The following is a 27,622-nucleotide window of genomic DNA, read 5'->3' as shown; positions in this document are numbered from 1 at the left end:
TGGAGTTACAGAGGGACCTTGGGGTCCAAGTTCATAGCTCTCTCAAGGTTGTTGCACAGGTTGATAGAGAAGGCTTATAGTATATTGGCCTTCATTAGTCATGGGAGAGTTCAAGAGTTGTGATAATGTTGCAGGTCTATGAAATTCTGGTTAGACCACACTTGAAATACTGTGTTCAGTTCTGGCTGCCTCATTACAGAAAGGATGTGGAAGCTAGAGAGTTTAGAGGAGATGTTGCCTAGATTGGAGAACGTTTCTTATGAGGCAAGGTTAACAGATCCAGGGCTTTTCTCTTTGGAGTGAAGAAAGATGAGAGGTGACAATAGAGGTCTACAAGATGATGAGAGGACAGCCACTATCTTTCTACCAGGGTGAGACTAACAAACAGCAAAGGATATCTGTACAAGGTGAAAGGAGGAAAGTTAAGAGGAGTTGACAAGGGTAAATTTTATTTTTACAGAGTGTAGTTGGTACCTGGAATGCATTGCCAGAGATGGTACCAAGAGACATTTAAAAACTCTGACAAACACATGGATGCAAGAAAAATAGAGGGTTATGGATATAAAGTAGTGAAGGCTTATATAGATAGAACAACTGAATACCCTCAATTTTGCATTTCTGCCAAAGTTTGCTTTATAATTGCGATATATCACACACAATTTATTTATATAGGATTTATTTTTATGATTTTATATATGTGTAAATAAAATCAACAAATATAAAGCAAATTTTGGCAGAAATGCAAAATTGGGGGAATTCAGTTGTTAGTTGACTGAGTTCACAGAGGCACAGATTGGAGATGTTGAAGGGGAAACATTTATTTCTCAAAAAATAAATACAAACACTTACAGGTTAAATAATTTTCAATGATCAGAGATCTCTGATGCACATCAATATTCCATTTATTCATTTTGTTCACTCTTAAATTCTTTGATTATATTGACAAATGAAGCACACATCATAACTGACAAAGTGTTTTTTTAGTGGGACTTTAATATGCAAATAGGAACATATGGCTACCAGTAAACACTTATCAGAATAAATAACTGCTAATCTTTGACAAACCATGCATACATCAATTTTCTTTCACAAGACCATAGTCCCTTATGCTCCCCATATTTCTTCCATACTCATGCAAACCCACACTGATTTTATACACATCATCTTGTTGACAAAGAAAACAAGAAAAATGTAAAATGATATGACAATGCATTATACATAAAGTTGCATGACATTAAATAAGTTCTCAGATGTTAATATCAAAACATTACTCTGCAACTACATTCTGATCTAGGATGGTGGAATACAAAATGGAAATTCTTGACAAAAGAAAAATAATGTAAAATATTATTTCAGCAATGTGATACATTTTCTTTCAACGGTTAAATTTGTGTGGTTTCTTCAAGAAGTCCATGGTCATCAAGATTTGTTGAGTTAAAAGCACACTGATGCAAGGTGCCTATATTTAATTCAAATTGCAGCACAAAGATTGCTCAATGAATGCTAGCAATCTATAATTAAGACTGACCACAGGTCAATTTACAATCTGTGGATTTCACTTCAGATGAATTTATTTTTGATTGGAACTATTTTGCATAAAATCTGTGCAAAACCAAATTTAAATCTAGTAAAAGATGGAAAGACAGTTTCTTAACCCACTAACTCGTATGATCACACCAATACTTTAATACTCAGAACCTAGGATGCAACAGAATTTAAAGTCATTCCTTATTTAAGTCTACCTCGTCCATGCTATCTTCGGTAATCATTTTAGAAACATTTTGACAATCCCAAATCCTATGCCAAATATGTTGCCTGAAAAAGTCTTTAAGAACTGAACTTCTTTTTGCTAATTGCTGGCTACTAACTAGCCACAGAGCATGGAAATAAAAAAAATTAGAAATTTAGATGATAGCTTTGAAGATACCACACAGGTGAGTTTTTTTTTTAATGGACATTGCTATAATAGAATACAACATTAATTCCACCAAGATCTCCAATTTTTAAACAATAAACTCAAATTACAGTTGGAGTTAATGCCTCAATGACATTCAATCAACACTCCAGTCTTGTGGTTACATTTGTGCACTGAAAATCATCCAACAATGAAAATTAGAATAAATTATTATTTAAATTTCTCAATTCACCAACTTTTTGTTCACACCACTTCACCTCATGCCTTGGTGAAATGAAATAGGCAATCTACACAGTTCCATGTATAAAATGCCACTGCTCAGTGAAGAAAGTCTCCATTCATGCACTGTTCAGTTAGTTGAAAGTAGTCATAACAGCAGAGTGCACAATAGCCCAGCTATCTGCCCACTCTTGTCATTTGTTAGTACTTAATGTATGTCTCATAGATATGAAATGCACTATTGGTATTTGAATGAAGTCCCAGAAGACTTAGTATAAAAGGGGATTCTATATAATCTTTCAAAAAATAAAAATGAAAATACGTGATGAGGAATAAAAATGAAAGTTAGCAAGTCACGTTAAGTAAGATTCTAACTTCATTCCCATGATTAGGATCACTAATTCATCTTAAATCTTAATTCAATTAACCACAAATACTGTGTACTTGATATTTAACACGGAAATCAAATTATCTACGCCGCAGAATAAAGAAAATGCAAACAATTGAAATGTTTCTCGAACTTCTACCATTTTTTTCCAACAGTTAAAATTCTGTAGGTATTTTTAGTAATGCTGTTTCTCAACTAAAAATGTTCCCGATGCTTGAACCTTTTAAACTTCATGTCAAATTGATACAAGTGTGTATTTTAAGGAAACAAGATATGGGTAAACAGAGCTGCAGAGATTAATGTCCAACCAAGTCTGCAGCAAATTTGAATAACTGATCATTTACTCCAAGGTTCTGAAACCTTTCCTTACACTCCTGAATAAACTAGACATAAGTTCTCAAATTAAAAGTAGAGGATGTCCTTTAAGATTTAGTTGTTACAGACACATTAATGTGACTCGTGGATTAATTTTGGCAAAATTTACCAAGATCACACAGTAAGGACCACAGGTAAGTTGGTTCAATTGACTGTCTGCTGATCATACCCAAATTACAAACAGTATTGGTTTTTAAATGCTCAAATCTTACCAAAAGGGAATACGAGAGTAGCCTCTCTTGACATCATCAAAACACAACACAAGGAAGTCCCATCAATGCTATCACTGGCTCAGAGGGAAAATCACTGAGTGACTGAGACCATATTAGACAGAATAGTGTTTTGGGGAATGAAGTATCCAGGAGAAACCCATGTCATAATAGGGTGAACATGCAAACTTTACCCACTTTAGTCCTCGTCAGGACTAAAGACAGTGGAACTGCGAGACAGCATTGCACCACTTTACAGTGCATCTCATCATTATGATCTCATATTTTTCACGATATTCACAATTTATTCCACATGACAGCAAGACCTGGAAAGCAGGTTTTAGGTGAGAAATGGGGATTGATGAATGAACAAATGAACAGATGAGTTGAAAGTGTGTGTGAGCAGCAGAAAATAGAAGCTGACAGAGATACAAATTGGTGAAGGTTTACGGCAATTTAAATATCATGCAAAAATTGTTAAATTTAAAAGCATCAGAAGCTAATATAGATAAATGAGCAGAAGAATTATGTGTGAGTGGGATTTGATGCAGAGCAAGACAGAAAGTAATGATGGTGAAATTTAAATGTAATGAGGTAATCAGCAGAGAGAGATAATGATAATTGAAATAAAAACAGAAAATGCTGGAAGCACAGATTAGGAAAGAAATAAAGCTTCAGGTTTGAGACATTCATCACAATTCATGATGACATTTAGTCTGTAAAGATCATAATTTAGGAAATAGCTCAAGATGACAAACATTCTGAAGAAACTGATTTGATAGAAGTTAGGAGACATAAAAAACATATTTCTGATTTTTCTACTAAGTCACTTCAGTGCAATATCTGAAATGGAAGCTGAAGTCCCATTTACAAACTTCAAGTAACATACAAGTGTCCAGTGACTATATGGTTGTAAAATTAGCTACATCTTATTAGCAATATTTAGAAAGTCTTCTTCAAAATGTACTTCAAGTTATCATTTATCACTGCAAGTTAGCATTAAAATTGATGAGTAATGCAATTGCCAACTTAGTTGACAATATCACACTATTATAACATTTTATTAGTTGAGGAAGTTATTTATAAATTGCCAGTGGCAAAATTATTATTCAAGCTACTTGTCTTCATATTATTAAATTTAGCTGCAAACCAATCTTTTTCCCTACTGTTCAAAATATCAGATGCATTTATGACCATTCTCCTGTCACCCTATTTGTATTGATATTTTAATTTCTCTCTCAATGATAAATGTAAAATACTTGCCAATAAGAGTTCAATGAAATCATAAACAAACATTTGCATAAAAATAGAACTATTAGATGTATTTGATTTCTGAAAATATTCCTTTCTACTGAGGTTTTTTTTGGCTCAGCTCCCATGTTCACTTAAAGGCTTCTAAATTTCAATTGTTCTCTATGAGAAATATTGCTCACTTTCTTCAACTTCAGTCATGACTCTGGGAGTGTGCAAGAGGTAAACTCTAAGATTGGGTTCACTCTAGTTTGTTAGGGAAACCTGGAGCAGATCAGAGCAACTCAGAAAGCTCAACACCAGCCGCTGATAAAGTAGATTAAGGGATATCCACACATCCCTACATACATGAAAATGATCACTGATAATGAGGAAGAGAATTTTTCTGTCCACAATTCAGCAATGCATTATTTTTCACCAGTGATATCAAGGGGGAAGTTCTGAACCTAAAGCACATTTCATAGTTGCATAAAACCATTGAAAATGATCATTGATAATGAGGAAGAGAATGTTTCTGTCCACAATTCAGCAATGCATTCTTACTTTGCATTATTTTTCACCAGTGATATCAAGGGGGAAGTTCTGAACCTAAAGCACATTTCATAGTTGCATAAAACCATTGAAAATACTTCTCGTGCTAGAGTTTTGATTGCAGGTTGTTTTCTCTAGCATCAAGAGTCTTTGAAAGACAATTGCATCTTACGTTCTACCTGTGCTGCAGCACCACCATCTGGATGAAGAACACATCAACACCTCAGTCTCCCCTACAGTATGGATTTTCATTTTCTTCTACTATATTTCAAAGTACTATTCAGCAATAAAATTTTGTAATGGGACAATGACGATGAAGCTGAAGCCACCTCATCAGATAACAGACTGGGATCCATATCATGACTACTTAAAATAGTGAGAGTATGGATGTGTCTGCTGCTACCTTTCCTTCAGACGATGAATGCGAGAATGATTTAAGGGTTCTAAATGTGTTGTTGTTTTCAGACAATGATAGTGATTTTGCAGGGTGTTAATTGTGTTGTTTTCAATAAAAATCTCAGTGAAAATCTGTCGCAGTTGGTTTTATTGCGTCTTTCAAGGGTTGATTTATACATCGGATCAGCACAAATTGGATTTTGAGCTGAACTTAAGATCTCAAAAGTATATCCGGTGTATAAGTCGACCCCCATTTCTGAGATTTTTTTTTGGGGGGGGGGGTTCACAACTCGACTTAAACGCCAAAATATACAGTAACTTCCTTTTAAATTAATCTTTTGAGTTTGTCCTCAATTACTATTCACAAAACATTTCTCATTGAAATTTGTGAAATTTGAAAGATTGGAGCAGCAACCCACAGCTTTCTCAAGCCTAATACATAGTATGAATAGTGAACATTTGAAGAGGAAGCAAATGCCTTTGGGCAAAAACTTTATCATTGTATTAATGGTTTGTCCTTTCATTTAATTTTGACAAGGCCTCTCAGAGCAGTTATTGTGGATTGTACATGAAATGTTGCTCTTCGACAATAGTCTACTGCAAGTTGATGACATTAATAATAATGAGTTAATTATAATGGGGCAGTAATGAGTAGCACCTGTTTATAGTTATGCTGCAGCAATGGACAATTCAACGGGCTGCTTCTTTAAGTTCTAAATCTCATCTGCGACGGAGCAAAGAGATCATTGATTCTAGGGTAAGGAGCCATTTATCACACATTGCCATCAGTCTGGGCTTCAAGAGATGCCTACTCACTCTTTCAGCTGAAAGACCTTGGGCAGAGAACTAAGCACAATGGCCCAGTACAGAACAACATTTGTTGTCTTGCTGTTTATTCTCAACTCCAACAAGTGATGGGTGATAGGCAAGTAGACCAAAAAGAAAAATATGTGTAAGTTCAAGAATGTAATAGTATTGGAATAAGAGTAGCAACTTCATCCAGCTTATTTTGATGTTGGTCCAGAGACGTGTTCTTGTTAAATTTATACCCATCACTTGTGTCAATTACCTGCTGCATGCTATTCTCCAACTGTTATCAGTTTTGTATCAACAATCCAAGAAAAGTTTTTAATGCTATAAAGAAAGTTATTTCCTGAAATACTGGTTAATCTTCAAGTCACAAAGGAAGAGATTAAACTTCTCTTTCAATTTTAACAGGCATTTAAGGGCTAAGTACTCTGTAAAGAGAAGCAGCATATTGACAGTGGAGGCTGACCATGCAACGTACAATGAAAGATGGAGGTGAGTTCCAGTGATTGTACAGTAGTATTATGCTTGAAATGTCTCTAAGAAGAACGGTGACATTCAATTAAATATAGAAACTTTAAGGAGGAAATGGACCTAGATAAGCAGAAATAACTGTTCATTTAAAGAAAAATCAGAAAATGGTTATCTTCCACTTTTAAAAGAAACAAAAAGTAATACTAGTATGAACTTGATAAGGCACAGATACAGGCGTCAGTCCTGACAAATTACAGGTAATATTTCCACCTGAACACATCCTGGTTCTTCTGGCAATCAATCCACATTTTTGTATTTTGTGAATAGATTGTAAAGCACTCTCAGCGTCGACTTCAGATCCAAATTTACAACATCTGATGAAAGAATATGTAACTGTTAGTATGAAAATTAGAACAATCTTATTGCAAAGAAAGAAACAGTGAAAAATGGAAAAGGGAAATCAAGAGAATTTCAGTGCACAGGCTGATTCTTTATAATCAGTGCATTCCAAATACTTGCTGTCTGCAATAAGGGGTAAACTGAGAACAGCCCACAGAGGGCAAGAATTTGGGGAGTTACTGCCATGTGGCATTGAATTCTTCTGCTGAAAGAGCATTACAGGGAAATAAAGCTAACAGAGAATAAAGATGTTTGCAGACAGTTCTAGAACAGAACCAGCTACAATGCAACTTGCAAATTAAAAGGGTCAGGTTGCATAACAAATCAAAACCTGGCTCTTTTCTGGCAAGGCAAATAGTCTTCGATCATTAGAGATCTGCTGAGGAGCTGGTTCATGGACCATATTAAGGGACCTTGAGGTGAATATATAGATCACAGCTCCCATGCACTTGTAACCCTTATCCTATTTACTGGTTATGGATTTGGGATGTGCAGTCAGAGCAGCCTATAAAAATAACAGCTATAGGTTACATGCATTGCAGCAGTTACTTGCCTTGGCTACTCTGATCACAAGCAGTGGAAGGAATGAATGCTTTGAGCAATGGATGGGACACTAATCGAGTGGACTACCTTGTTCTGGATGCCATTGAGCTGCTTGGGTGCTTTTGGAACTGCAATCATCAGGACAGAGAATATTTCACCAAGCTTCGACTTTTGCTCATGCACGAGAGAAAGGATTATTTTTGTTCTGTTTTTGTAGCTATATTATTTATGAAGCTGCGTCTGATGGTAATACATTTGAATGTCAAGGGTAGGTAAGTTCTGATTGGTTATTATCTGACACTTCTGTGACACAATTGGTACTAGCCATTTCTCAATAAGCTTGAAGGTTGTCTCATTATAAATGTAGGCATGGACTATTTTGTCAGCTAAGGAATTGTGAATAGAATTGAAGATTGCATAATTATTTGTGAATATTCCCAGTTCTACCTTGAAGCAGCTGTACATAGAACTTTGCCCTGAAGATTCCTGACTTCCATGCTGGCATATAGGGATAGTTTTCATCCACAAGCAGAATTATCTTCCTTGTGCTGGGGGCATATTTTCCTCTTGCCCTTTGGACCAGTTTTACCAGGGTTCACACTTGGTCAATCACTACCTCAAAGACAAGGGCCATCACTCTCATCTCATCTCTAAATTCAGTTCACCATGCCACATTTAGGCTGAATGAGTCAACAGCTCAATGGCTCTGACAAAATCAAAACCTGGCACAAATGAGATTAAGTGGTGCAATAAGACTGTCAATTACACTTTCCATCATTGGATTGGGTGTTAATTGGATTGATTTGATTTATGCTGATTTTCATGAGTAATTATGCGCATCATTGGGTGGTTGTCACAACTGCAACTATATTGGAACATCTTGGCAAGAGGTACAGCTATTTCTGAAGCGCAGGAATTCGATGCTATATGTTATTTGGTCCCAGAGCCTCAGTGCTCATGTCAAATTAATAGAGTCGGCTGAAAGGTTGGCTTCTGACATGCTGGGGGTCTCAACAAAAAGCCAAAATGAATCACCACAACAAGGTTTATGGATAATAGTGAACTGTGCAAGAATTGCAGCAAATGAGGACCAAACTAATCTCATCTTGTTCTATTCTGTGGTGTATCATTATCTTCAATTTCTTTGGAAATTTAATCTTGCCCATATTCTGGTTTCCTGTGACATTGAAACTGATGAGGTCATATGAGTTATCAGTTTTGTAGTACAAATGATTGTTTTCTTAAACTGAATTTTACCTTCTGGTCGAGCTTTTGGTTTCTTAAGTCCTCCATCCTGCATAAGTTCAAAGGAAAAAGATACATTATGGACCTAAAAGAATACAAATACAAGTTTTATTAATCCAAGTAGTCCAAGAATTTGATTACCTCAAAATAAAGTACAATTGAACAAAAGTAATCTCCAAGAAAAAAAATCATTATTCTTGCATAAATCAATCCAGTCAACACTTCACATCATCCAATCACAGCCTGTTATGGAGGTCACAAGTCACAGGTTGTGTCAATCATCTGCTGAAGTTCACAAAAGAGTTTGAATCATGGGTGGAAAGTCAATTCGAACCATTGGATTTAGTGCAGCAAAACAAAATATTAAGTCACATGGACCACATCTGGAGTCAAGTCTGAAACTCAACCCACATTAATCAATGTGTCAATGCAACTTAGATTTAAATAGACTGTAAGGCTTCATTGAGCCATATGAGACACAAGGAAAAATGACAATAAATCTGGTCGTGCTCATATGCAAAGTGAGACAGATTTTGAGTGAGAATTCCACCAAACCTGTCACCTTTGGAGTTGAAGGTTTAGCTCTCAATGGAGGTATTATTAAAATCAGGGCTGTACAAGAGGCCAGAAATGTGCCTGGAAGGAGCAAACATAGAAGGAAATTACAACAAGGGAAGACAGTAGGGGGTATATAGGGTTAAAAAAAAAATTAGGGTGGCAGTTCTTGAATAATACATGCATGTTAAGACAAGAATGAAGCATGAAGACTTGTGTGAAGACATGGATATTATCAATTTTTCTGGATGAACTTCTTTAATGTCAGCCTTGAGTTACTTATCATGAAACAGGATTGTTATCATTTTCCAATCAATGGAACCACCCTACTCAAGAAGTTAAACACTTTTGAGTTGTAAAACTGTGTTGTCACCCACTCTAAGCAACATCTGTATCACAGAATTGTCAATGTAGAGAGTTCAATAATTCAGCAAGTATATTCCAAATCAAATAACAAAATCTGCCTTCACTCCAGAAAAAAGTCTGAATTCCTTGGAAATGGGACATTATTTTAGTATCAATTCAGGTCTTAAGACACAACCACACCAGATTATGCAATGGTAGAAATACTGACATGTTGCAGATCAACATGTATTGCTCCACTCATCCTCCCTCCTCATTCTGCGACTTTACACTGTCCTCGCTTGTCCAATGTTCTCCCACTTATCTGGGACACCCAATGTGCTCACTGCATGTTAACAACTTCCAATTCCCTTGCCCCAACTGCCTCATCATTATCATGGATGTGCAGTCCCGACGCAGCTCCATTCCCCTATCGGAGGACTTTGGAGATCTCAGTTTCTTTCCAGGACATGGGTATAACCACTTCCCCTCTTCTAACACTCCACCTGGCATACCTTGTTCCTACCCTGAACAACTTAGATTCTGATTCCATAAATTAAAGCTTTAGCTATGGGCACTCACATGGGCCCAAGATATGCCTATCTTTATGTTGGCTACTTGGAGCAGTCCTTGTTCCAAATCTTCCCTGGCACCACTCCCCAACCTTTTCTCCGTCAAATTGGCAACATGGTTGGTGCTGCCTCCAGCACATATGCAAAACACCGATTTTATCTACACTGCTACTCTCATGTAGGAACCCCGAAATATTGCACCCCAATTTAACATGAATCCAGACATAGCTTTTTTTGCTTTCTTATCCTTCTTAGCTTTTTGCCCTTCCCCATCACTTCTCACTTTCTCTCTCTTCTATCTTCCCACCTGTATTCCCCCCCCCCCCCCCCACCACATGACCTCTAAATTGTTAGCCTGTGCTCCTCCCTCCTCTCCTAATATTTTTATTTGGGCATCAACCTGCTTTTCCTTATTCCTGATGAAGGGCTCAGGCCCAAAATCTATGTGTTGCATGGCCTGCTGAGTTTTTCCAGCACTTTTGTGGTTTTGACTCCCTCAGTTACCTCGACCACACCTCCAGCCACACTGTCTCTTAAGAGGTCATTCCCTTTCTCTCAGTTTCTATAACTTCACCACTGCATCAGTCAAGATGACGCTTTCCCACTCAAATACATCTGAAATGTTGTTCTTTTTCAGGAAACATAGCTTCTCCTCCACTGTGGTTGATGGAGCCCCCCCCATTTCCTGTACTTCTGCTTCCTTCCCCTCACCACAGTGCAGAGCTGGCTCCTTTGGTCCTTACTTTTCACCCTATCAGCCTCTGTATTCAGCACATCACTCTTTGATAGTTTTGCCAGCAACAATGCAATTCTATCACATTGCATCAGCCCCTAGCTATTTCCTTCTCCTTTCTCAAGAACCATTCTCCCCGGTTCGAACATCCCTTCCTGCCTAACCCTTCCTGTCCCCAACCATTTTCCACAGCAACTGTAGGAAGTTCAACCCCTGTCCCCATACTTCCTCCCTCACCTCTATGTTGGGACCTAAACAGCCCTGGGTGAGACAGAGATTTGTATGCACGACTTCCATCCTTGCCCATTGCATTTTGTGCCCTTGATGTAGCCCCCTCTACTTCGAAGAGACCAAACACAGACTAGGCAACCACTTTATAACACCAAGCTGTCCTCAGCCTCTTCCACAGGCAGACTAGAAGAACAGAGCCTCATATTCCACTTTGATGGTCTACAATCCAATGGCATGGCTATTTCTCCCTTGTCTTGTTCCACTCATTACTTTCCTTCCTTAACAGATTCCATAATTTGCAGCCTTTTGTTGTCACCATTTATCACCTCTGTCACTAAGTCCTTCCTTTCCTGTCCCACCTAGCTCCATCTGTCCTTCTCAGGTGGGATCCACCTGTCACTCACCAGTTCCTGCCTCAACCTTCCCCTCTGATCTTTATACTGGCTACCACCTGTTTATATTCTGTTCTGATGAAAGGTCTCAACCCAAAACATTGACTGTGCTCATTGGAGGAATCAGAGGTGGAGAGGGTGAGCAAATTTAAGTTCTTGGGAGTTACTATCGAGGAGGATCCTTCCTGGACCCAACTCACTAATGGAATCATGAAGAAAGCATGTCAGCCCCTCCACTTCCTCAGAAGTTTGCAGAGGTTTGGTATGACATCGGAATCCCTGGGAAATTTCTATAGATGTGTGGTGGAAAGTGTGATGACAGATTACATCACGGTCAGGAATGGGGACACCAATACCCCTGAGCGTAAAGCCCTTCAAAAGGTAGTGGAATCCAGGACATCACAGGCAAAACCTTTCTCACTATCGAGAATATCTACAGGTAACGGTGCCATCGAAGAGCAGCAGCAATCATCAAGGATCCACACCACCCATTACATGCTCTGTTTTCGTGGCTACCATCTAGAAAGAGGTATCGGTGCCACAAGACTCACACCACCAGGTTCAGGAAAAGCTGCTCCCCCTCCTACTTCGTCAGGCTCCTCAAAACAAATTCAATCAGGGACTCATTTAAGGACTCTTACTTTTGCACTTTATTGATTTTTTTCCTCTCTGTACTGAAGTCTGTTTATTTACATTTCTTTTTTGTTTATGTGTACACTGAGTACAGTTTTTCTGTCTCGCCCACAGGAAAAAGAATCTCAGGGTTGTATGTGATGACAATAAATATGACATCTGATTGTCTCTTTCCCTCTATGGGAGTTGCCTGACCCACTGAGTTCCTTCAGCAGTTTGTTTTATGCTTTCATATGAAAACTCTTAGTGTTTATGTTCTCCAAGTTGACTGGCTGACAGATAAACATTTGAAATTTAAATATAACCTCGAGGAATGTCGAACAAATGCAGCTGCAATCACTGTCTTTTGACAGGACCATATTTATAGCTCTCATAAGGTCAACTCAATAAGAAGAAAAAAAAATGTCCAGAGGGATTAGAAAGATTTAGTAAATGTAAAAATAAATCAGAATAGAAGCCAATTTCTAATTAGCGCACATTTCACCCTTTCCACATGCAAGCAGCTTCTATAGAACAACCTTTACACAAGCTGACAACCAGAGCTATTCAGCCTTAATTACTTCTGCAATGAAAAATATAGATGCTTCCAAATTCTATTAAACAGACTCCTGTTTGCTTCTACAATGAAACATTGCACAATAGGAAGAAACAAAATCAAGATAAAAGATCATTGTACATAGATTACCGTTCATAAGTCAATATTCTCATGAATTTGACTGAATTTCATAATGTTGGACAGTGCTTGTAATACTAACCTTTTGTTCAAAATTTTCTGGCGTTAGATAAAAATTGTAAAGAGGAACAAAGTAATCTTCAAGAAGTCCCATAAGCAACACCAAGTACACACCATCTGCAAACTGACATTAAGTAAGGATATTAGAATAATAGTGTTTTTATTGTAGAAGGAAACAGCTGATCAAACTCAGTTCATATTATTTACAATTGAAATATCAATATATTTTACTTCAACAATACAATCAACAGGGCAACAAAGTGTACTGGCCAGGACACCCTGAATAGAGCTCCTGAAGAAGGTTGACATGATAGTGGCCGGTAGCCTTGCCTACTTCAGTCTTCTCAGGAAGTGCAGTCACTGTCACACCTTTCTGATGAGTATAAAATTCCTCTCAGATAATTCTTACAGTTTACATGTTTCTTTAATCCATTTTTGGGATCCAGGCATTGATGGCAAAACCAACACTTATTGCCAAAAATAGAAGATTGGTAATGAGTTCCAGGATTTTGATCCTGTGTTGACAATATACATATAGGATAGCATGTGACTTGAAGAGAGACTTGCAGGTAATATATCCCATATATCTGATGCCCTTGACCTTCTTAGTGGTGGTCATGCTTTAGATGTACTCTCATGTATTCTGTAGATAGAGCCCACTGTTCCAATGAATGGGAAAGAATATTTGGGACTTTGTTGAATGATATTGAACTTGTTGGGAGTTGAACATACTGCATTCAATTAAGCAGTTAGAGACTTTTCCATCCCACTCCTCATTTGTGCCTTGTAGATGGTTGAAGTATTTGGGATATCAGGAAATTATTCATTTATTGCGAGACACCCAGCTTCTGACTTGCTCCTTTAGCAAAGAGGTATTTATGTTGCTGGTCCAGTTGAGTTTCCAGACAATGGTGACCTCCCAGAATATTGATGGCAAAGGACTCAGTGATGGTAATGTAATTGAAGGATAGGTGGGGAATAATATCTTGTTGAAGGTTGTCATTTCAGGCACTTTTGGGACACAAATGTTACTTCTCACTTATCAGTTCATACCCCAATGTTCCCTCCATCTATATACAAGACATAAATGGCTTCATTTGCTGAATAGTTGCATATGGAATTAAACATTATGTTTAACTTTATGATAGAATGAAAGTCATCAATGAAAGAGCTGACAAGGAATGAGCCATGGCCAGTGCTCAAGAGAACTTCTGGAATGAAATTCTCTAATAACCATAAAATAGCCTCCTACATAGGAGGTGTGATTCCAACCACTGGAAGACTTTCCTTTTGATGCCATACTTAGTCAAATGCGGATGTCAAAGGCATTCACTCCCATCTCACTTCAAGAATTTAGCTTTTTGGTCCACAGTTGTGCCAAGATGATAAGGTCTGGAGCCAAGTGGTCCTGGTGAAAATGACACTTCATCATTCATGACATGCTCAGTGTGTAGGTTATTCATGACGGAGTGGCGTCTGCTAGACCCGTCGACAAAAGCTTCTAAAACTTGGTTGATGATTGTGAGTTGATTCACTCAGCCATAATTAGCTATATTGGATTAATCATCCTTTGTCTTAACAAATCATATAGCCTTCCACATTTTGGGTGGAAGAGTATTGTAACTGCACTGGAAGAATTTGGTTATAAACACCTTCTGTATCATAGCTGGGATATTATTTATTTCATCGTCTTTGCTGTACTCAGTTTTATCAGCTGTTTTTTCATGTAGCTTGAAGCAGATCAAATTAGCTAGAGAGTAGCTTTAATGATGGTGGGAATCTCAAGAAGCAGCTGAGATAGGTCGTCCACCCAACACCCAGCTGAACGTAGTTGTGAGGTTTCAGTCTTTTTAATATTCATTTTCTATGCGACACGATCAATGGGAATGTTTTTGGAGCCTCTCCTTGCTTCAGCTATTTAAGTACACATCACAATTTAATACTAGACGTGGTTGGATGGTAGCACTTCATCTCATGTGTTAGTTGTGAAAACGCTTAGGGGAGGCACAGTTGACATAGCATTTAGCGCCACACCTTTACAGTGCCAGCGATCGGGACCAGGATTCGAATCCCACACTATCTGTAAGGAGTTTGCATGTTCTGCCTGTGTCTGCGTGGGCTCCAGTTTCCCACCACTGTTCGAAACATATTGGGCGTGTAGGTTAATTGGGTGTAAATTGGACGGCACTGACTCATGGTCAGAAAAGCAGCATGTCTAAATTTAAAAGAAAAAAAGTTAAAAATGTAACTCTATTGTACATTCCACTAGTCCTAGATTACACTGAACAGTGCTTCACATTTTGGTCTGCCAGGTACTGCCTCCAGCACATCCTTCTGCTCTCCTCATTGAACTAGGGTTGATTTCCTGGTTTGATAACAATGATAGAGTGAGGAATGTGATGGGTCATAATGCGATCATGTACAGTTCTGCTGCTGTGGCTGATAGTCCACAGAGCCCCATGGATGCACAGTTTTGAGCTGTCAGGTCAATTCTTAATTTATTCTATGTTTGCAGATGATATGAAACATAATAGGATTCTCCAGTGTGAAGATGGGCTTTGTTCCACTAGGACTGTTTTGCAGACTCTTCTACAAATGCAATCACAGACAAATGCAATCACAGACAAATGCAATCACAGACAAATGTAACTTCCACAGACAGATTACGGAAGACAAGCTCAAAATGGTTAATTTCTGGCTGCACGTGGGACTTAGGTACTGGAAGGTGGAGCAAAAAATAAACTGATGAAAGGTTTAGATCTGATGTTTTTCATTTGCCATAGAAATAGTCTGGCAGCTATGTCCTGTGGACCTGACCAGTTTCTGATGTGAAAAACAAGCTACTGTTAGGGATGGATACTGAAGATTCCACTAAAAGCATTTCCCGTGGCTGTGCAACTTTGTCTTTCTTCCAGTGTTGCTTGACATGGACGAGCACTGATTCATCAGCTCATTTTCTATTCTTGAACAAATGATTCATAATGTACTCTTCAGGTGCTTTGAATATATTAGCCAAATTTGGCAACTTTCTGAAAATATATTTGACATTATTTAGAATTCTACCTGAGTCTCCAGTTCTGTCACCTCCAAGTTAAGCTTGTTCAGATGTTTATTCACAAAGGTGATAAGTGACTGGGAAAACACAATAAAAAAAAACCAAAATCATAGCTCGATTAATTTCAAATCAGGATAATATGGACAAATTGATATTTCTGGAAATACTCCACCAATTAATGTTTCAATGATGTCCTCTGATCAAAACTGGGAAAATATAGACAAAATTCATTTTTACTTACAAAGAAGAGGGTGGGGTGAGTTTGGGAGAAACCAAATGGGAAGATCTGCTGTGCGATAGGGAAAAATATTAAATGACAGAGGTGATGATCGGAGCAAATCTGTGGAGGAGGTTTAAATAAAAGAAGACACACAATCTGATGTTATCAGAAGGAATAAAAGCTGGAGTATAAGTAGTAGGATACTGGAAATATGAGGTTCAATGCTGGAATGGATGAAATCAGTGCTGAATCCACAAGACTGCAATATGCCCGGGGCAGAACACGCGATCCTATTCTTCAGGCTTATGTTCAGCTCCGAACTCGCAGGAGGCAGCATGGAAAAGGGATAGATGATTAAAGTGAAAGGTAATTGAAAGTTCGTAATCACCCCTATGGACTGGACAAAGGTGTTCCACAAAGTGGTCTCCCCATCAACGTTTGGGTGCATCAATGTGAAAAGATCATATCCTGAGCATCGAATGCAATGTATTAAATTGGAAGTTCGTGTATTTGCTGCCTAACCCAGAAAACTCATTTGGGCCCTCTTGGCAATAAGAAAGCATCTTTGAAACCATGAAGCAGGGAGGAATCACATGAAGGAGTAGTGGCGGGTGGGGGAATACCAGCCCTCTCCAGAAAAGAAGAAATAAAGTGAAGAAAAGAAAGACAAAGTTCAAGGAACACAAAACATAACAAATAAAAAATAAAGTTGTGGAGAAAAGAAAGAAAGTGGCACCCAAGAAGGAAAAAGTAAAAACAACAGGAAAAAAAAAAGAAAAGACATGAAGAAACAGGGAGCCATCATGGAGAAAAGAGCCCGTTCCCCAAGGTTGGTGACGACCCTGCAGAGTCGCAACCTCCCGACCGCTGGACTGCAAAAATAGCTCTCTGAACCAAACAAAAGCGTGCAACTGCGCATGCGCGAGGAGTCGCGCATGCGCTGTGCTCTCACTAAGGAAAAAGAGAACACAGACGGGAGGGGTCCCAGCTGCGGAGTGAAAAAACATAGTGCGATCAGCTGAGGGATGGTCGACACCAGGGCTCTCAGCTGGAAGAAGAGGAAAGCGACAGGAAAAGGAGTGATAGGAAACAGCAACAGGAGGCCCAACAGATGACTAGCCCAGAAGAAGAGGACCAACAGCAAGAAGCCAAGCAAGAAGCCCAGCAAAGTGAGGCAAGCAACTCAACAAGAAAGTCAGAAGAGACACAGATACAAGGAAGAGAAGTAGAAGACACAAACACAGATGCAGACACAGAAGAAGAGGAAGAAGAAGACCAAGCTCTGCACAGAGAAATAGAAGGTAAAATAGATGGACAGAATGTAGATTTAAAAAATTTCAAAAACAAATGAGAGCATTAAAAGAATGGTTGACATTAGAATCTGAAATGAAAAGAAAAACGAAAAGTACAGAAGAAAAAGTGACAGAAATAGGGAAAAGATTAGAAAATGTGGAAGAAAAAGAAACGGCTGTAGAAATGGAAGTGAATGACTTAAGAAAATTGGAAGAAAGTGACAAAAAAGTTAAAGAGTCACAAGAGTTGTTAGCTCAGAAGATTGATATAATGAAAAACTATAGAAACTATGAAGCAGAGATTATATGGCGAGCTCTCCACTGGCCACCGTGACAGAGGTGCACCAAAGAAAAGGTACAAGGACTGCCTAAAGAAATCTCTTGGTGCCTGCCACATTGACCACCGCCAGTGGGCTGATATCGCCTCAAACCGTGCATCTTGGCGCCTCACAGTTTGGCGGGCAGCAACCTCCTTTGAAGAAGACCGCAGAGCCCACCTCACTGACAAAAGGCAAAGGAGGAAAAACCCAACACCCAACCCCAACCAACCAATTTTCCCCTGCAGCCGCTGCAACCGTGTCTGCCTGTCCCGCATCGGACTTGTCAGCCACAAACGAGCCTGCAGCTGACGTGGACTTTTACCCCCTCCATAAATCTTCGTCCGCGAAGCCAAGCCAAAGAAAGAAAGAAATAGGAAGTATCAGAAATTATCGTTGAATATAGAGGTTTGTAATGTGAAAAGTGGGAATAAAGCAGAGGGAGTGAGAGTAAAAGGGTCGCAAATGAGTCATGGAGAAAAACAACATTGAAACAGTAAATAATACAAATACCTAACCTTTTATCCGGGATCGTCAGGTCTCGACACTTGCCGTTGTTCGGAATCTTCTAGATTTCGAAATCATTTTGATTTCCATCCCCTCAAGCCTGCCTGAGTTGCACTGCCATCTCCACCCCAGCCCCCTCCCAAGTCGGGCAGCAGTCTCTCTCCCCTCCTCATCTGCCCAAGTCGTGCTGCTGCCTCTCTCCCCCTCACCCACCCGAGTTACGCTGCCGTCTCTCCCCCTCGCTCGCCCAAGTCATGCTGTCGTCTCTCCCCCTCACCTGACCAAGTTGTGCTGTTGTTTCTCCCCCTCGCCCAAGTCGCACTGCCGTCTTTCTCCCCCCACCCCCCCCGACCAAGTTGTGCTGCCATCTCTCTCCACCTTGCTTGCCTGGTCGAGTTGTGTTGTCGTCTCTCCCTCTCGCCCGACTGAGTTGCACTGCCATCTCTTTCTCTCTCCCCTTGTCCCCCACTGTACCAGGGCCAGGAGAATGTCCCCTTTCTCAGTTCCCCTGCGCTGCAGTTTCAGCTGCATGGGGAATTATGGGTAGCGACGACGCTGTTGAGCTGCCTCTGGGCTGACTGAAAGTGCCGAGACACTAGACAGGCATCTGTATAGGCGATTCAGAGACGTTTATAAAGTAGTGGGACGCAATGGGATACATGGGAGTTCAGCTAGTGTCAGAGCAAGTCATGTTTGGTGCCAAACTCCATCTTTGATGAGCAGATATCATCTACTGATTAAAAAATGCCAGATATTTATTAAATTTTGGAGGTTGCCGGTTTTCGGAATTCCAGATAAAAGGTTAGGCACCTGTGTTCAATGTGCATTAAGTTGTTTGCTCTTTATTAGTGGTGAGATACCTATCAAAGGCAAGGAAAATTGGGCTCAGAGTATTATGAGGTATATAATAACGATAGCAGCAGTTTCTGCTGCTAATTAAGGTTAACAATTTTTATACCAAAAACAATAATCACAGAATTTTAAAAGTTTGCTTAAAGGTTTTTTAAACTAGATTACCAATACAGAGGTCTCCAGTTTAGTAGTTTTATCTATACATTTGCGTTCAAGTTTTCAAAATTCCAAAAATGTAGTGAATTAGTAGGAAAGCAAAGATTGAGCAGTACGTTTCGATTATCCAAAATGCTTGGGACCTGACCTATGTCGGTTAATTGATTTTTTGGAAAATTTAGAAATTTCTTCAAGCATCCCAGTACCATCAGCAGAATACTTGTATCAGCTCTTACTGATCCCCAACACCTCCCCACCTCTGTCACAAATCCTGTCCGGGAGCCCAAGATCCACACTCCTGCCTGGGAGTCCGAGGTCTCGCCTCACCTGTGAAGTTTAGGAGATTGCATGTACAGACCCAGGGATTGTCCTCCAGCAGAATTTCAGCAACTCCCCTGCTGAAAGCGTATTTAACAGAGGGAGCAGCTCGGGCGAGCAGGGCGAGAGCCTGGCTCGGGCGAGCAGGAAGAGTCCATGGTATCCAATTCAAATTCTGAGAATGCCACAATGCAATTTATCACAACGTTGCAGTAACTCATGTCAAAAAAAAATGACAATTTGTACATAAATAATCAGTGCTATTCTTTCCTTCAATGTGTAACCTGTGGACAAATGTCTCCTTTGTAAAACTGATTCTCTGTAGCCCCTTGATCACAGGTGGTTAAAAAAAAATTCAACTTGAGACGTCATGTTTCAGCTGAAAAAAAAACTTGGATATTCGAGAATTTCAGTAGAACGGTTTTTGGATAATCGGAAATGTACTGCAGTAGTAAAAGACTACAGAATGTTATTAAAATAACTGTCCACTATAGATTCTCAAAACATGGAGCTCCCAAAGCTGGCAGAATGTCGAGGAGAATGAGGTAAGCTTTTGAAATGGCACAGTGGAGAAAAGTTAAAAGTATTCTAGTGGCTGACTACAGTTGAAAACCTCTGGCAAGGGCTCCAGATGCAACAGTGGGCTTCCATGTATTGAATATTTGTCCTTAAGAGTGATGCTTTAAACTTAATTCAGAAAACAAGCATTATTACAATTTGTTCAATCTGTCAGTTGCATAATATAAAAATTCGTACTTCAGAAATAACGTTCGAAATGCGTTTAGGAATTTACCTTCTTAACAACACTGAGCTTGTCAGGTGCATGGTCGAAGAGTGTATCAAATGCATCCCTTTCTGAAATATAACAATACAATTCAGATATTCTAACAATAATTTACAAACAAATCAATTTCCTTCATATTTCAGGATTGAAACATTGTCTCAGCCATGAAGTACCCATGAAACAAAAGGATAAGAAGGAAAACATATCCTTGTGCTGTAATAAGAAGAAAGCTCTGAACAGGCAAACAGTAAAGAACTTTTCCCTTTATATTTTTGAAATGACAACGTGCAATGAAATATTGGGGCACAGGGACATTGAATATTTCACTTAAACATACCTTTAGGTATATTGGCAAATTGCATGCCCACAAAAGGCAAAGAGGAAGAAGAAGGAATCGCAACCTGGTTGAACCTTAGAAGCAGATACCTCTATAAACTTGCAGTTCCCAGCAGAGGTCACCAAGCAGCCATTCCCACTGGGAACTCTTTGGGCTCTTTTATGGCAACTCCAAATTTTCAGCAGGTGTGGGAAATATACAAGAGGCCACCCTAACCAATACACATTTCCCCTCTGTGTGATAATGAAAGGTTTCCTTTATTCATTAAGTATATTGGAAAGGAAATTAAAAAATGCAATGTAAAAATTCAGGCATTTAAAAAATGTTTCAGCAAAACTCCAAAAGCCCAGATCCCTAAGAGGGTGAAGGCCTAGAAGCTTTTCCAGACATGTAATTCCAAAATCCAAAACTCTTCATTACATTTTTAAAAAGTCAGATAGTGGGAAAATATATTTTACAGTGAACTCAAAGGGATTGAACTTTAAAGGCAGCAAGAAATATACAAGCACTCTGGATCCCTGCTCTATCAGAAAGCCTACCCAACATTCCTGACCTCTGATGTTCAGGACCCCAACCCTGACTCTGGACCAAGCAAGTCAGATTTCTGAAAAATTGGCTGTCAGATTAACTGAGTTTTCTCACAATTGAAAGTTTCATGCAGACTAGAAAATTCCAGGTTGTAAATCCCCAGACATCATGTGATCTTGCTTGTGAACCATTTTTCAACTATGATGTACATATCCTTATACTACAAATACTTTGTTCAGGCTTGCTACGGCACCAAATTATGCAAGATTGCTTAGAGAATCCCATGTGTCAAATGAGTGTAGGTTCCTCATAAATTCCTTTGACGAGGACAGTTCTCCACGTCCCATCTTAGACTTCAATATCTCCACAAAGACACAATATCAATATGTACTAAAAATTGATAGAAAATTAAAATATCTATAATTATTTTAAATTAATGTTTATCCATTGACTTACCAAACCGTCCCATCATCATCCTGCAATACAAAATACAACAAACCAGTTGAGAAGCAAACCCAACAACCCAACTATTATACCAGTGTAAGCACCTATGCAAATCAAAAATTGATTTTATAAGAACGGGAAGCATTTATAAATTACTTGATTTTTTTTTTAATGACATGGTTAAACAAGTTCATGAAGGCAGGACACAAAATAGAGCAGCGAAAGTAAGTAAATTCTGATGCTGAGATTCTCACTGGAATAAAGTAAGGGAACTTCAAATCTCATATGGACAAGACATTTGCTATTTCCCACATATTTTTCAACAGCTTGGTCATTGAATGCATGTCATCTTCTACATTACTTATTGTATTAAATCAAATTTTGGTTACATAATGTGGATTAGTTTGTGGTCAACTCAATAGGTAAGTGAAACAGAAAACCAAACCCTCTGAATATATGACATATTCAGTCCTAGGAAATTTTCACTAAAATAAAATGAACCTATTTTTGAAAGATCTGGAAATAATAATACAGATTGATTTTTTTCCCCCACATATAGAGTATTTTATCCAGATTTGAAGTAAGTGGAATAAAAGTCCAACTTACTCTGTGGTGCTGGTAAACTCCTCTGTAACATGTGATGTTTGAAGTATCCCTTCTCGCTTCTGCAACCATTAAACATTAAACGATTCAGAATCAAAAGTAACTTAACCTTATGTCAGTAATATAAACAATGATGTTCCTCATGATGGATTATTATGGAATAAAAACAATTGGATTCTAGTTATTCTGCCTGAGCCTCATGGGTTATAACTGGGAGTTCAGGTTCAGGTCCAGAATTAAAAGCCTGTCCTTGCCCTTGGAATAGAAAAAGCTATCGCTTTTTAAATAAAAGTATGAAATATTAGTACAGGGGAATGTAATAGGGCTGACTGTCTACAAATATCCAGAAGAGAGCAGAGAGCACAGGAAACAGTTCTATTTCTCCTTGTACCATTTCATTTTAGAGCCAGAATACCTGGCGCAATGGACCCAAATGGACATGTCAAGGTCAGATCTGATTGTATACAAAGTGTTCAGAATTTACTGTGATCAATTGCCTTTGGGTTTTAATTTTACATATGAAAGAAAATGTTGAACACAGTTGAAAATCAGTAGAAATAGTAAAGAAAAGCTAAGTAAATTAAAAATATTCAGTGGAGCTCCAGTTTCCCCTCTAGCGAAGAGATCTTTCATCTGAGATAACAAGTAAATTATCAAATTCAGTCACCTCATGCTAAACTAGGTAATTGCAGCCAAAGGGCTAGCTGGGAGATTATTAATATTACCATAGCATTAGCATGCTGGGTTGAAGGCAATAGAAGGAGGAAATCAAGACAAAGAACTTATTTTTGATTAGTATCAGCAACTTCTTTACAATAACTCTCTGCACCACACGTTGGCCTATTGTGTGTAACATCTACAAAATGACACTGCAGCAAGGAATTGAAATGGTTCAAGAGATCAAGTTTCCACCAACTTCTCAAGAGTAATGAAGGATTGGCAATAAATGGTGATGTCTTGAGCCATTGGAATTCTTCGACAATTGGTAGAATGTCCTGGGAGTTTTAGAATTTGGTCTGTGATAGAAGGATAATGCGTCTTCTGGGGTTCTGCAAGTGAAAGCATTCCTAGAGCTTGTTGCCCAAGTTCTCCTTGATGGAGATGTTCACAGGTTTGGGAGGTGCTTTCTGGGTGTCTTTTTGTAGATGTTTATCATTTTTCTGTTACCCTCCACTCGAGAACTTTTTATTTTCTGTATGAAAGCCTTCCCTGAATTTATAATTACGAGCTAAAGAGAAGACAAAAATCAAGCAGTAAATAACTACATCAGAGGACTGATATGTTCCAGGTGAGGCATGAATTTGCATCTTGATTTAAAGCAGCGGTTTTCAAACTGCCCTCCTAAATTCACATTCCGCCTTAAGCAATTCCTATGCCATAAGTGCTCGGTGATTAGTAAGGGATTGCTTAGGGTGGTATGAGAGTGAGAAGGTTGAGAATCACTGCTCTAGACCCAATACTTACTGAAATATTTTGCTTGAGAAAAATTGTCATTTGCCCATTTCCTTTGGAGTTATGAAATCATGCACATGAGTCAATTAGATACGATTAAAATAGTGGTTTTCAAACCTTTTTCTTTCCACTCACAGACCACCTGAAGCAATCCCTTACTAATCACAGAGCACCTATGGCATAAGATAGAATGTGAGTTTAGGGGGGGGCAGTGTGAAAACCACTGATTTAAAGGAATTATGTTGCCACCAGTATATAACATTCATGACCAGGAATGAAGTGGAGGCCAACCTCAAAGTGGCATTTCTCACTGGAACCACCAAATTGTCTATAAACAAAGATTTGCTTCAGCCTGAATGCCCGCTCACAAAAAAATCCTCTAAAGCACTTGACAGTATGACCTAGGAAAGTAACTGGGGGAATCAGATTTCTTGTCAGAGTACACACATGACATCACACAACCCTGAGATTTCTTTTTCCTGCAGGCCAGGCAGAATTACTACTAATAGGTAGTGCAAAAAAAAACTGTTCACAGCAATAAACATGCAAACAAATAAATGTAAACAGATAATTAATGTATACAAACTGACTATGCAATAATAAGAGAACAAAAAGAAAATCAATAAAGTGCACAATTAAGTGAGTCTCTGATTGAATTTATCATTGAGGAGTCTGATAGAGGATGGGCAGCAGCTATTCCTAAACCTCACTCTAAAATCAATAAAAATAAGGTGGAAGAAAGGTGCAGTAGAAAATAAATGAGATGCAAAAAAGTAAAGCTCCGAAACATTGAAGATGAATTGATGCATAATACAAAAAGATATTGACATTTTTGTCCAAGATACAACAAATCGAGGAGACCTCAAATGAAGATGCAATAAAATAGATGCATTACAAATTCAGAGAATTGTTTTACCCGAGTAAAATCAAGCAGCCAAATAATATAGAGTCTGTACTTATTTAACAGCATCTCGAAGTTCACTTACCCGCACAACCACCAACTGCACGGAGGCATGTTCTGGCAATCTAACAGGGGCTCGAAAATGCATAGCCAAAGTCACGAGAAGATGAAGAATAGCCACTGTGCTTTTCGCATGGATTGCTAAAAAAAAATAAACTAACAAGTCACTTGGCTCAACTGTATATGCTATCATCACACTCTAATTACTCTATCTTAGCAAGCTACACCCTAATTTTGCACAATGTCCCTTGTAGTGGGACATTCCACATAATGGTGGAATTAGGTGGAACCTAGAGTTTTTACTTCAACCGTGGTTTCTGTAGCCTTTCCTGTTTTACTTACATTCCACATAATTATCAGTCTCAAAGTAAATACATTTTCTTTTTGAAGGTATTGGTGACTATCTTATTTATTTGGTCCCTGACCTTCATTACAAATAGAAATATTTTCTACAAGTTGTCCACAAGCTGTTCCTTCTGTTTTCATGAAGGCAGAGCCTGAAAAGAAAGATTGCCTAGATCAGGACAGCCAGAAGGTGGTTGCGGGAGGTTGAAAAACAGTTACAGGCCTGTCTCGAGTCAGTGGATTCAGTGGTGTTCAAGAACTCAACTGAGGATCTGAATGATTACATCAGGGCTGCTACAAACTTTATCAAAACAGCTGTGAACAAATGTGTCTCATCAAATCATTCAGGGTTCTCCCCAACCAGAAATTCTGGATGAATAATGAAATCCAGAACCTGCTGAGAGCCAGATAACAGGCATTTAAGTCTGGAGATCCAGAAACTACACAAGGAGCAGGTACAACCTACAAAATGCTACCTCCTGGACGAAATGGAGATTCCGGACAAGAACGGAAACAATGAAGAACACCCGACAGGCATGTAGGGCCTAAATGACATAACTTGCTACAAAAGCCAATCCAGTGCAGAAGTAGGCCAAAAAGCTCATTTCCAAATGAAATGGATGCCTTCTATGCCAATTTGACCATCACTGTCAGTATCCAAAGATGGTTTATGGGCTGCCTTCGGGAGAGTGATTCCAAGGAACACATCTGGTCCAGTAGAAGTACCTGGCCAAGTACTGAAAATTTGTGCTGACCAGTTGCTGACCAATGCAATTCACAGATACCTTGAATATTTCACTCCAGCAAGTCATGGTACCCAGCTATTTCAAACAGGTCTCAATTGTACTGGTGCCCAAGAAGACCTGCCTAAATGACTACTGGCCAGTGACACTCACGTTGACAGCGATGAAAAGTTTTGAGAGGCTGGAGATGAAGTACATCAGCTCCACTCTGAGTGGTGACATGGACCCATTCCAATTTGCCTACTGCAGCAACAGTATTTCCACGCCTCTACACAAAACCCTGGAATACCTGTTTAGCAAAAATGCATACATCAGGATGTACTTTTTTGACTGCAGTTTGGCATTCAACATCATCTTCCACTCAAAACTGATCAGCAAACTCCAAGATCTGGGCCGCAATACTCCACTGTATAATTGGATCCTGGATTTCCTCACCTCCAGACTCCAATCAGTGACAATTGGTAAAAACATTTCCATTAGTCCCGGAGCACTGCAGGACTGTGTACTTATCCCCCCCCCCCCCCCCCCCCGCTCTACTCACTTTACACCTACGATTGTGTGATTCAGTACGACAATAACACCATCTACATATTTACTGATGACATCACAATACTGGGCTGTATAAATGGGGACACCGAGTCAGCATATAGGTTGGAGATTAAAAACTTGGCTGATTGTTGTACTGACAACAGCCTCATGCTCAATGTCACCAAAACCAAGGAGCTGATTGTGGTCTTTAGGAAGGAAAAATCAAATATACACAATCCAGTGATCATTGGGTGTTGAGAGGTGGAGAGGGCAAGGAAATTTAAATTCCTAGAAGTTACTATCTTGGAGGATCTTTCCTGGGCCAAACATATTAATGTCATTGCGAAGAAAGCACATCAGTGCCTTTACTTCCTCAGGAGTTTGCAGAGGTTTGGTATGACATCGAAACCTTGGCAAACTTCTACGTATGGGTAGTGGAAAGTGTGCTGACCAGCTGCATTACTGCCTTGTATGGCGGCATCAATAACTCTGAGAAGAAAGCCCTTCAAAAGGTAGAGGACACAGCTCAATACATCACAAGCAAAACTCTCGCCACCCTTAAGAACATCTACATAGAATGCTGCCGTAGGAGAGCAGCAACAGTCATCGAGGATCTAAACCACCTAGGACATGCTCTGTTCTCGCTGCTGCCATCAGGAAAGAGGTACAAGTGCCACAAGAGTCATACCACCAGGTTCAGGAACAGCTGCTACCCTCAACCATCAGACTCCAAAACACCTAACAATCATTTAAGGACACTTACTTTGCATGTTATTTATTACTGAATATTTAATATATTTCTCGGCATTGCAGTTAGTTTGTTTACATTTATCTCTTGTGTGTGTGTGTGTGTGTGTGTGTGTGTGTGTGTGTGTGTGTGTGTGTGTGTGTGTGTGTGTGTGTGTGTGTGTGTGTGTGTGTGTGTGTGTGTGTGTGTGTGTGTGTGTGTGTGTGTGTGTGTGTGTGACACACACATATACACATACATATACATACATATACATACACATACACATACATACACATACACATACATACACATACACATACATACACATACACATACATACACATACACATACATACACATACACATACATACACATACACATACATACACATACACATACATACACATACACATACATACACATACACATACATACACATACACATACATACACATACACATACATACACATACACATACATACACATACACATACATACATATACA

At 39.0% G+C, this 27,622-nt stretch overlaps 1 protein-coding gene and 1 long non-coding RNA gene across 10 annotated transcripts in view; one reads left to right on the top strand and one right to left on the bottom strand.

The window, feature by feature from the left end:
• Window positions 1-973: 973 nt before the first annotated feature.
• The window catches only part of LOC138745915 (beta-parvin-like), a 71,700-nt gene continuing 45,051 nt past the window's right edge, over window positions 974-27,622 (bottom strand). For 3 of the 8 annotated variants that reach the window (XM_069903435.1, XM_069903442.1, XM_069903441.1), the window contains 8 exons: window positions 24,795-24,910; window positions 22,360-22,418; window positions 21,766-21,785; window positions 20,454-20,515; window positions 16,007-16,075; window positions 12,966-13,067; window positions 8,765-8,837; window positions 8,542-8,684 (listed from right to left, as the gene is read on the bottom strand). In XM_069903435.1, coding sequence (XP_069759536.1) covers window positions 8,554-8,684; window positions 8,765-8,837; window positions 12,966-13,067; window positions 16,007-16,075; window positions 20,454-20,515; window positions 21,766-21,785; window positions 22,360-22,418; window positions 24,795-24,910 — 632 coding nt within the window. In that variant the 3' untranslated portion in view covers window positions 8,542-8,553. Of the gene's footprint in view, window positions 6,940-8,541; window positions 8,685-8,764; window positions 8,838-12,965; window positions 13,068-16,006; window positions 16,076-20,453; window positions 20,516-21,765; window positions 21,786-22,359; window positions 22,419-24,794; window positions 24,911-27,622 lie in introns of those variants that run through there. The other 5 variants (XM_069903437.1, XM_069903439.1, XM_069903438.1 and 2 more) reach the window with 4 other exon arrangements.
• LOC138745920 (uncharacterized) overlaps window positions 23,438-27,622 on the top strand; it is a 48,369-nt gene continuing 44,184 nt past the window's right edge. For both annotated transcript variants that reach the window (XR_011346585.1, XR_011346586.1), the window contains exon 1: window positions 23,438-23,644. This is a non-coding gene — a long non-coding RNA (uncharacterized lncRNA). The remainder of the gene's footprint in view (window positions 23,645-27,622) is intronic.

Source organism: Narcine bancroftii, chromosome 11 (genome assembly GCF_036971445.1).
Source record: "Narcine bancroftii isolate sNarBan1 chromosome 11, sNarBan1.hap1, whole genome shotgun sequence".
In the NCBI taxonomy this organism is placed as follows: domain Eukaryota; kingdom Metazoa; phylum Chordata; class Chondrichthyes; order Torpediniformes; family Narcinidae; genus Narcine; species Narcine bancroftii.
This window is presented reverse-complemented; position numbering and strand designations above follow the sequence as displayed.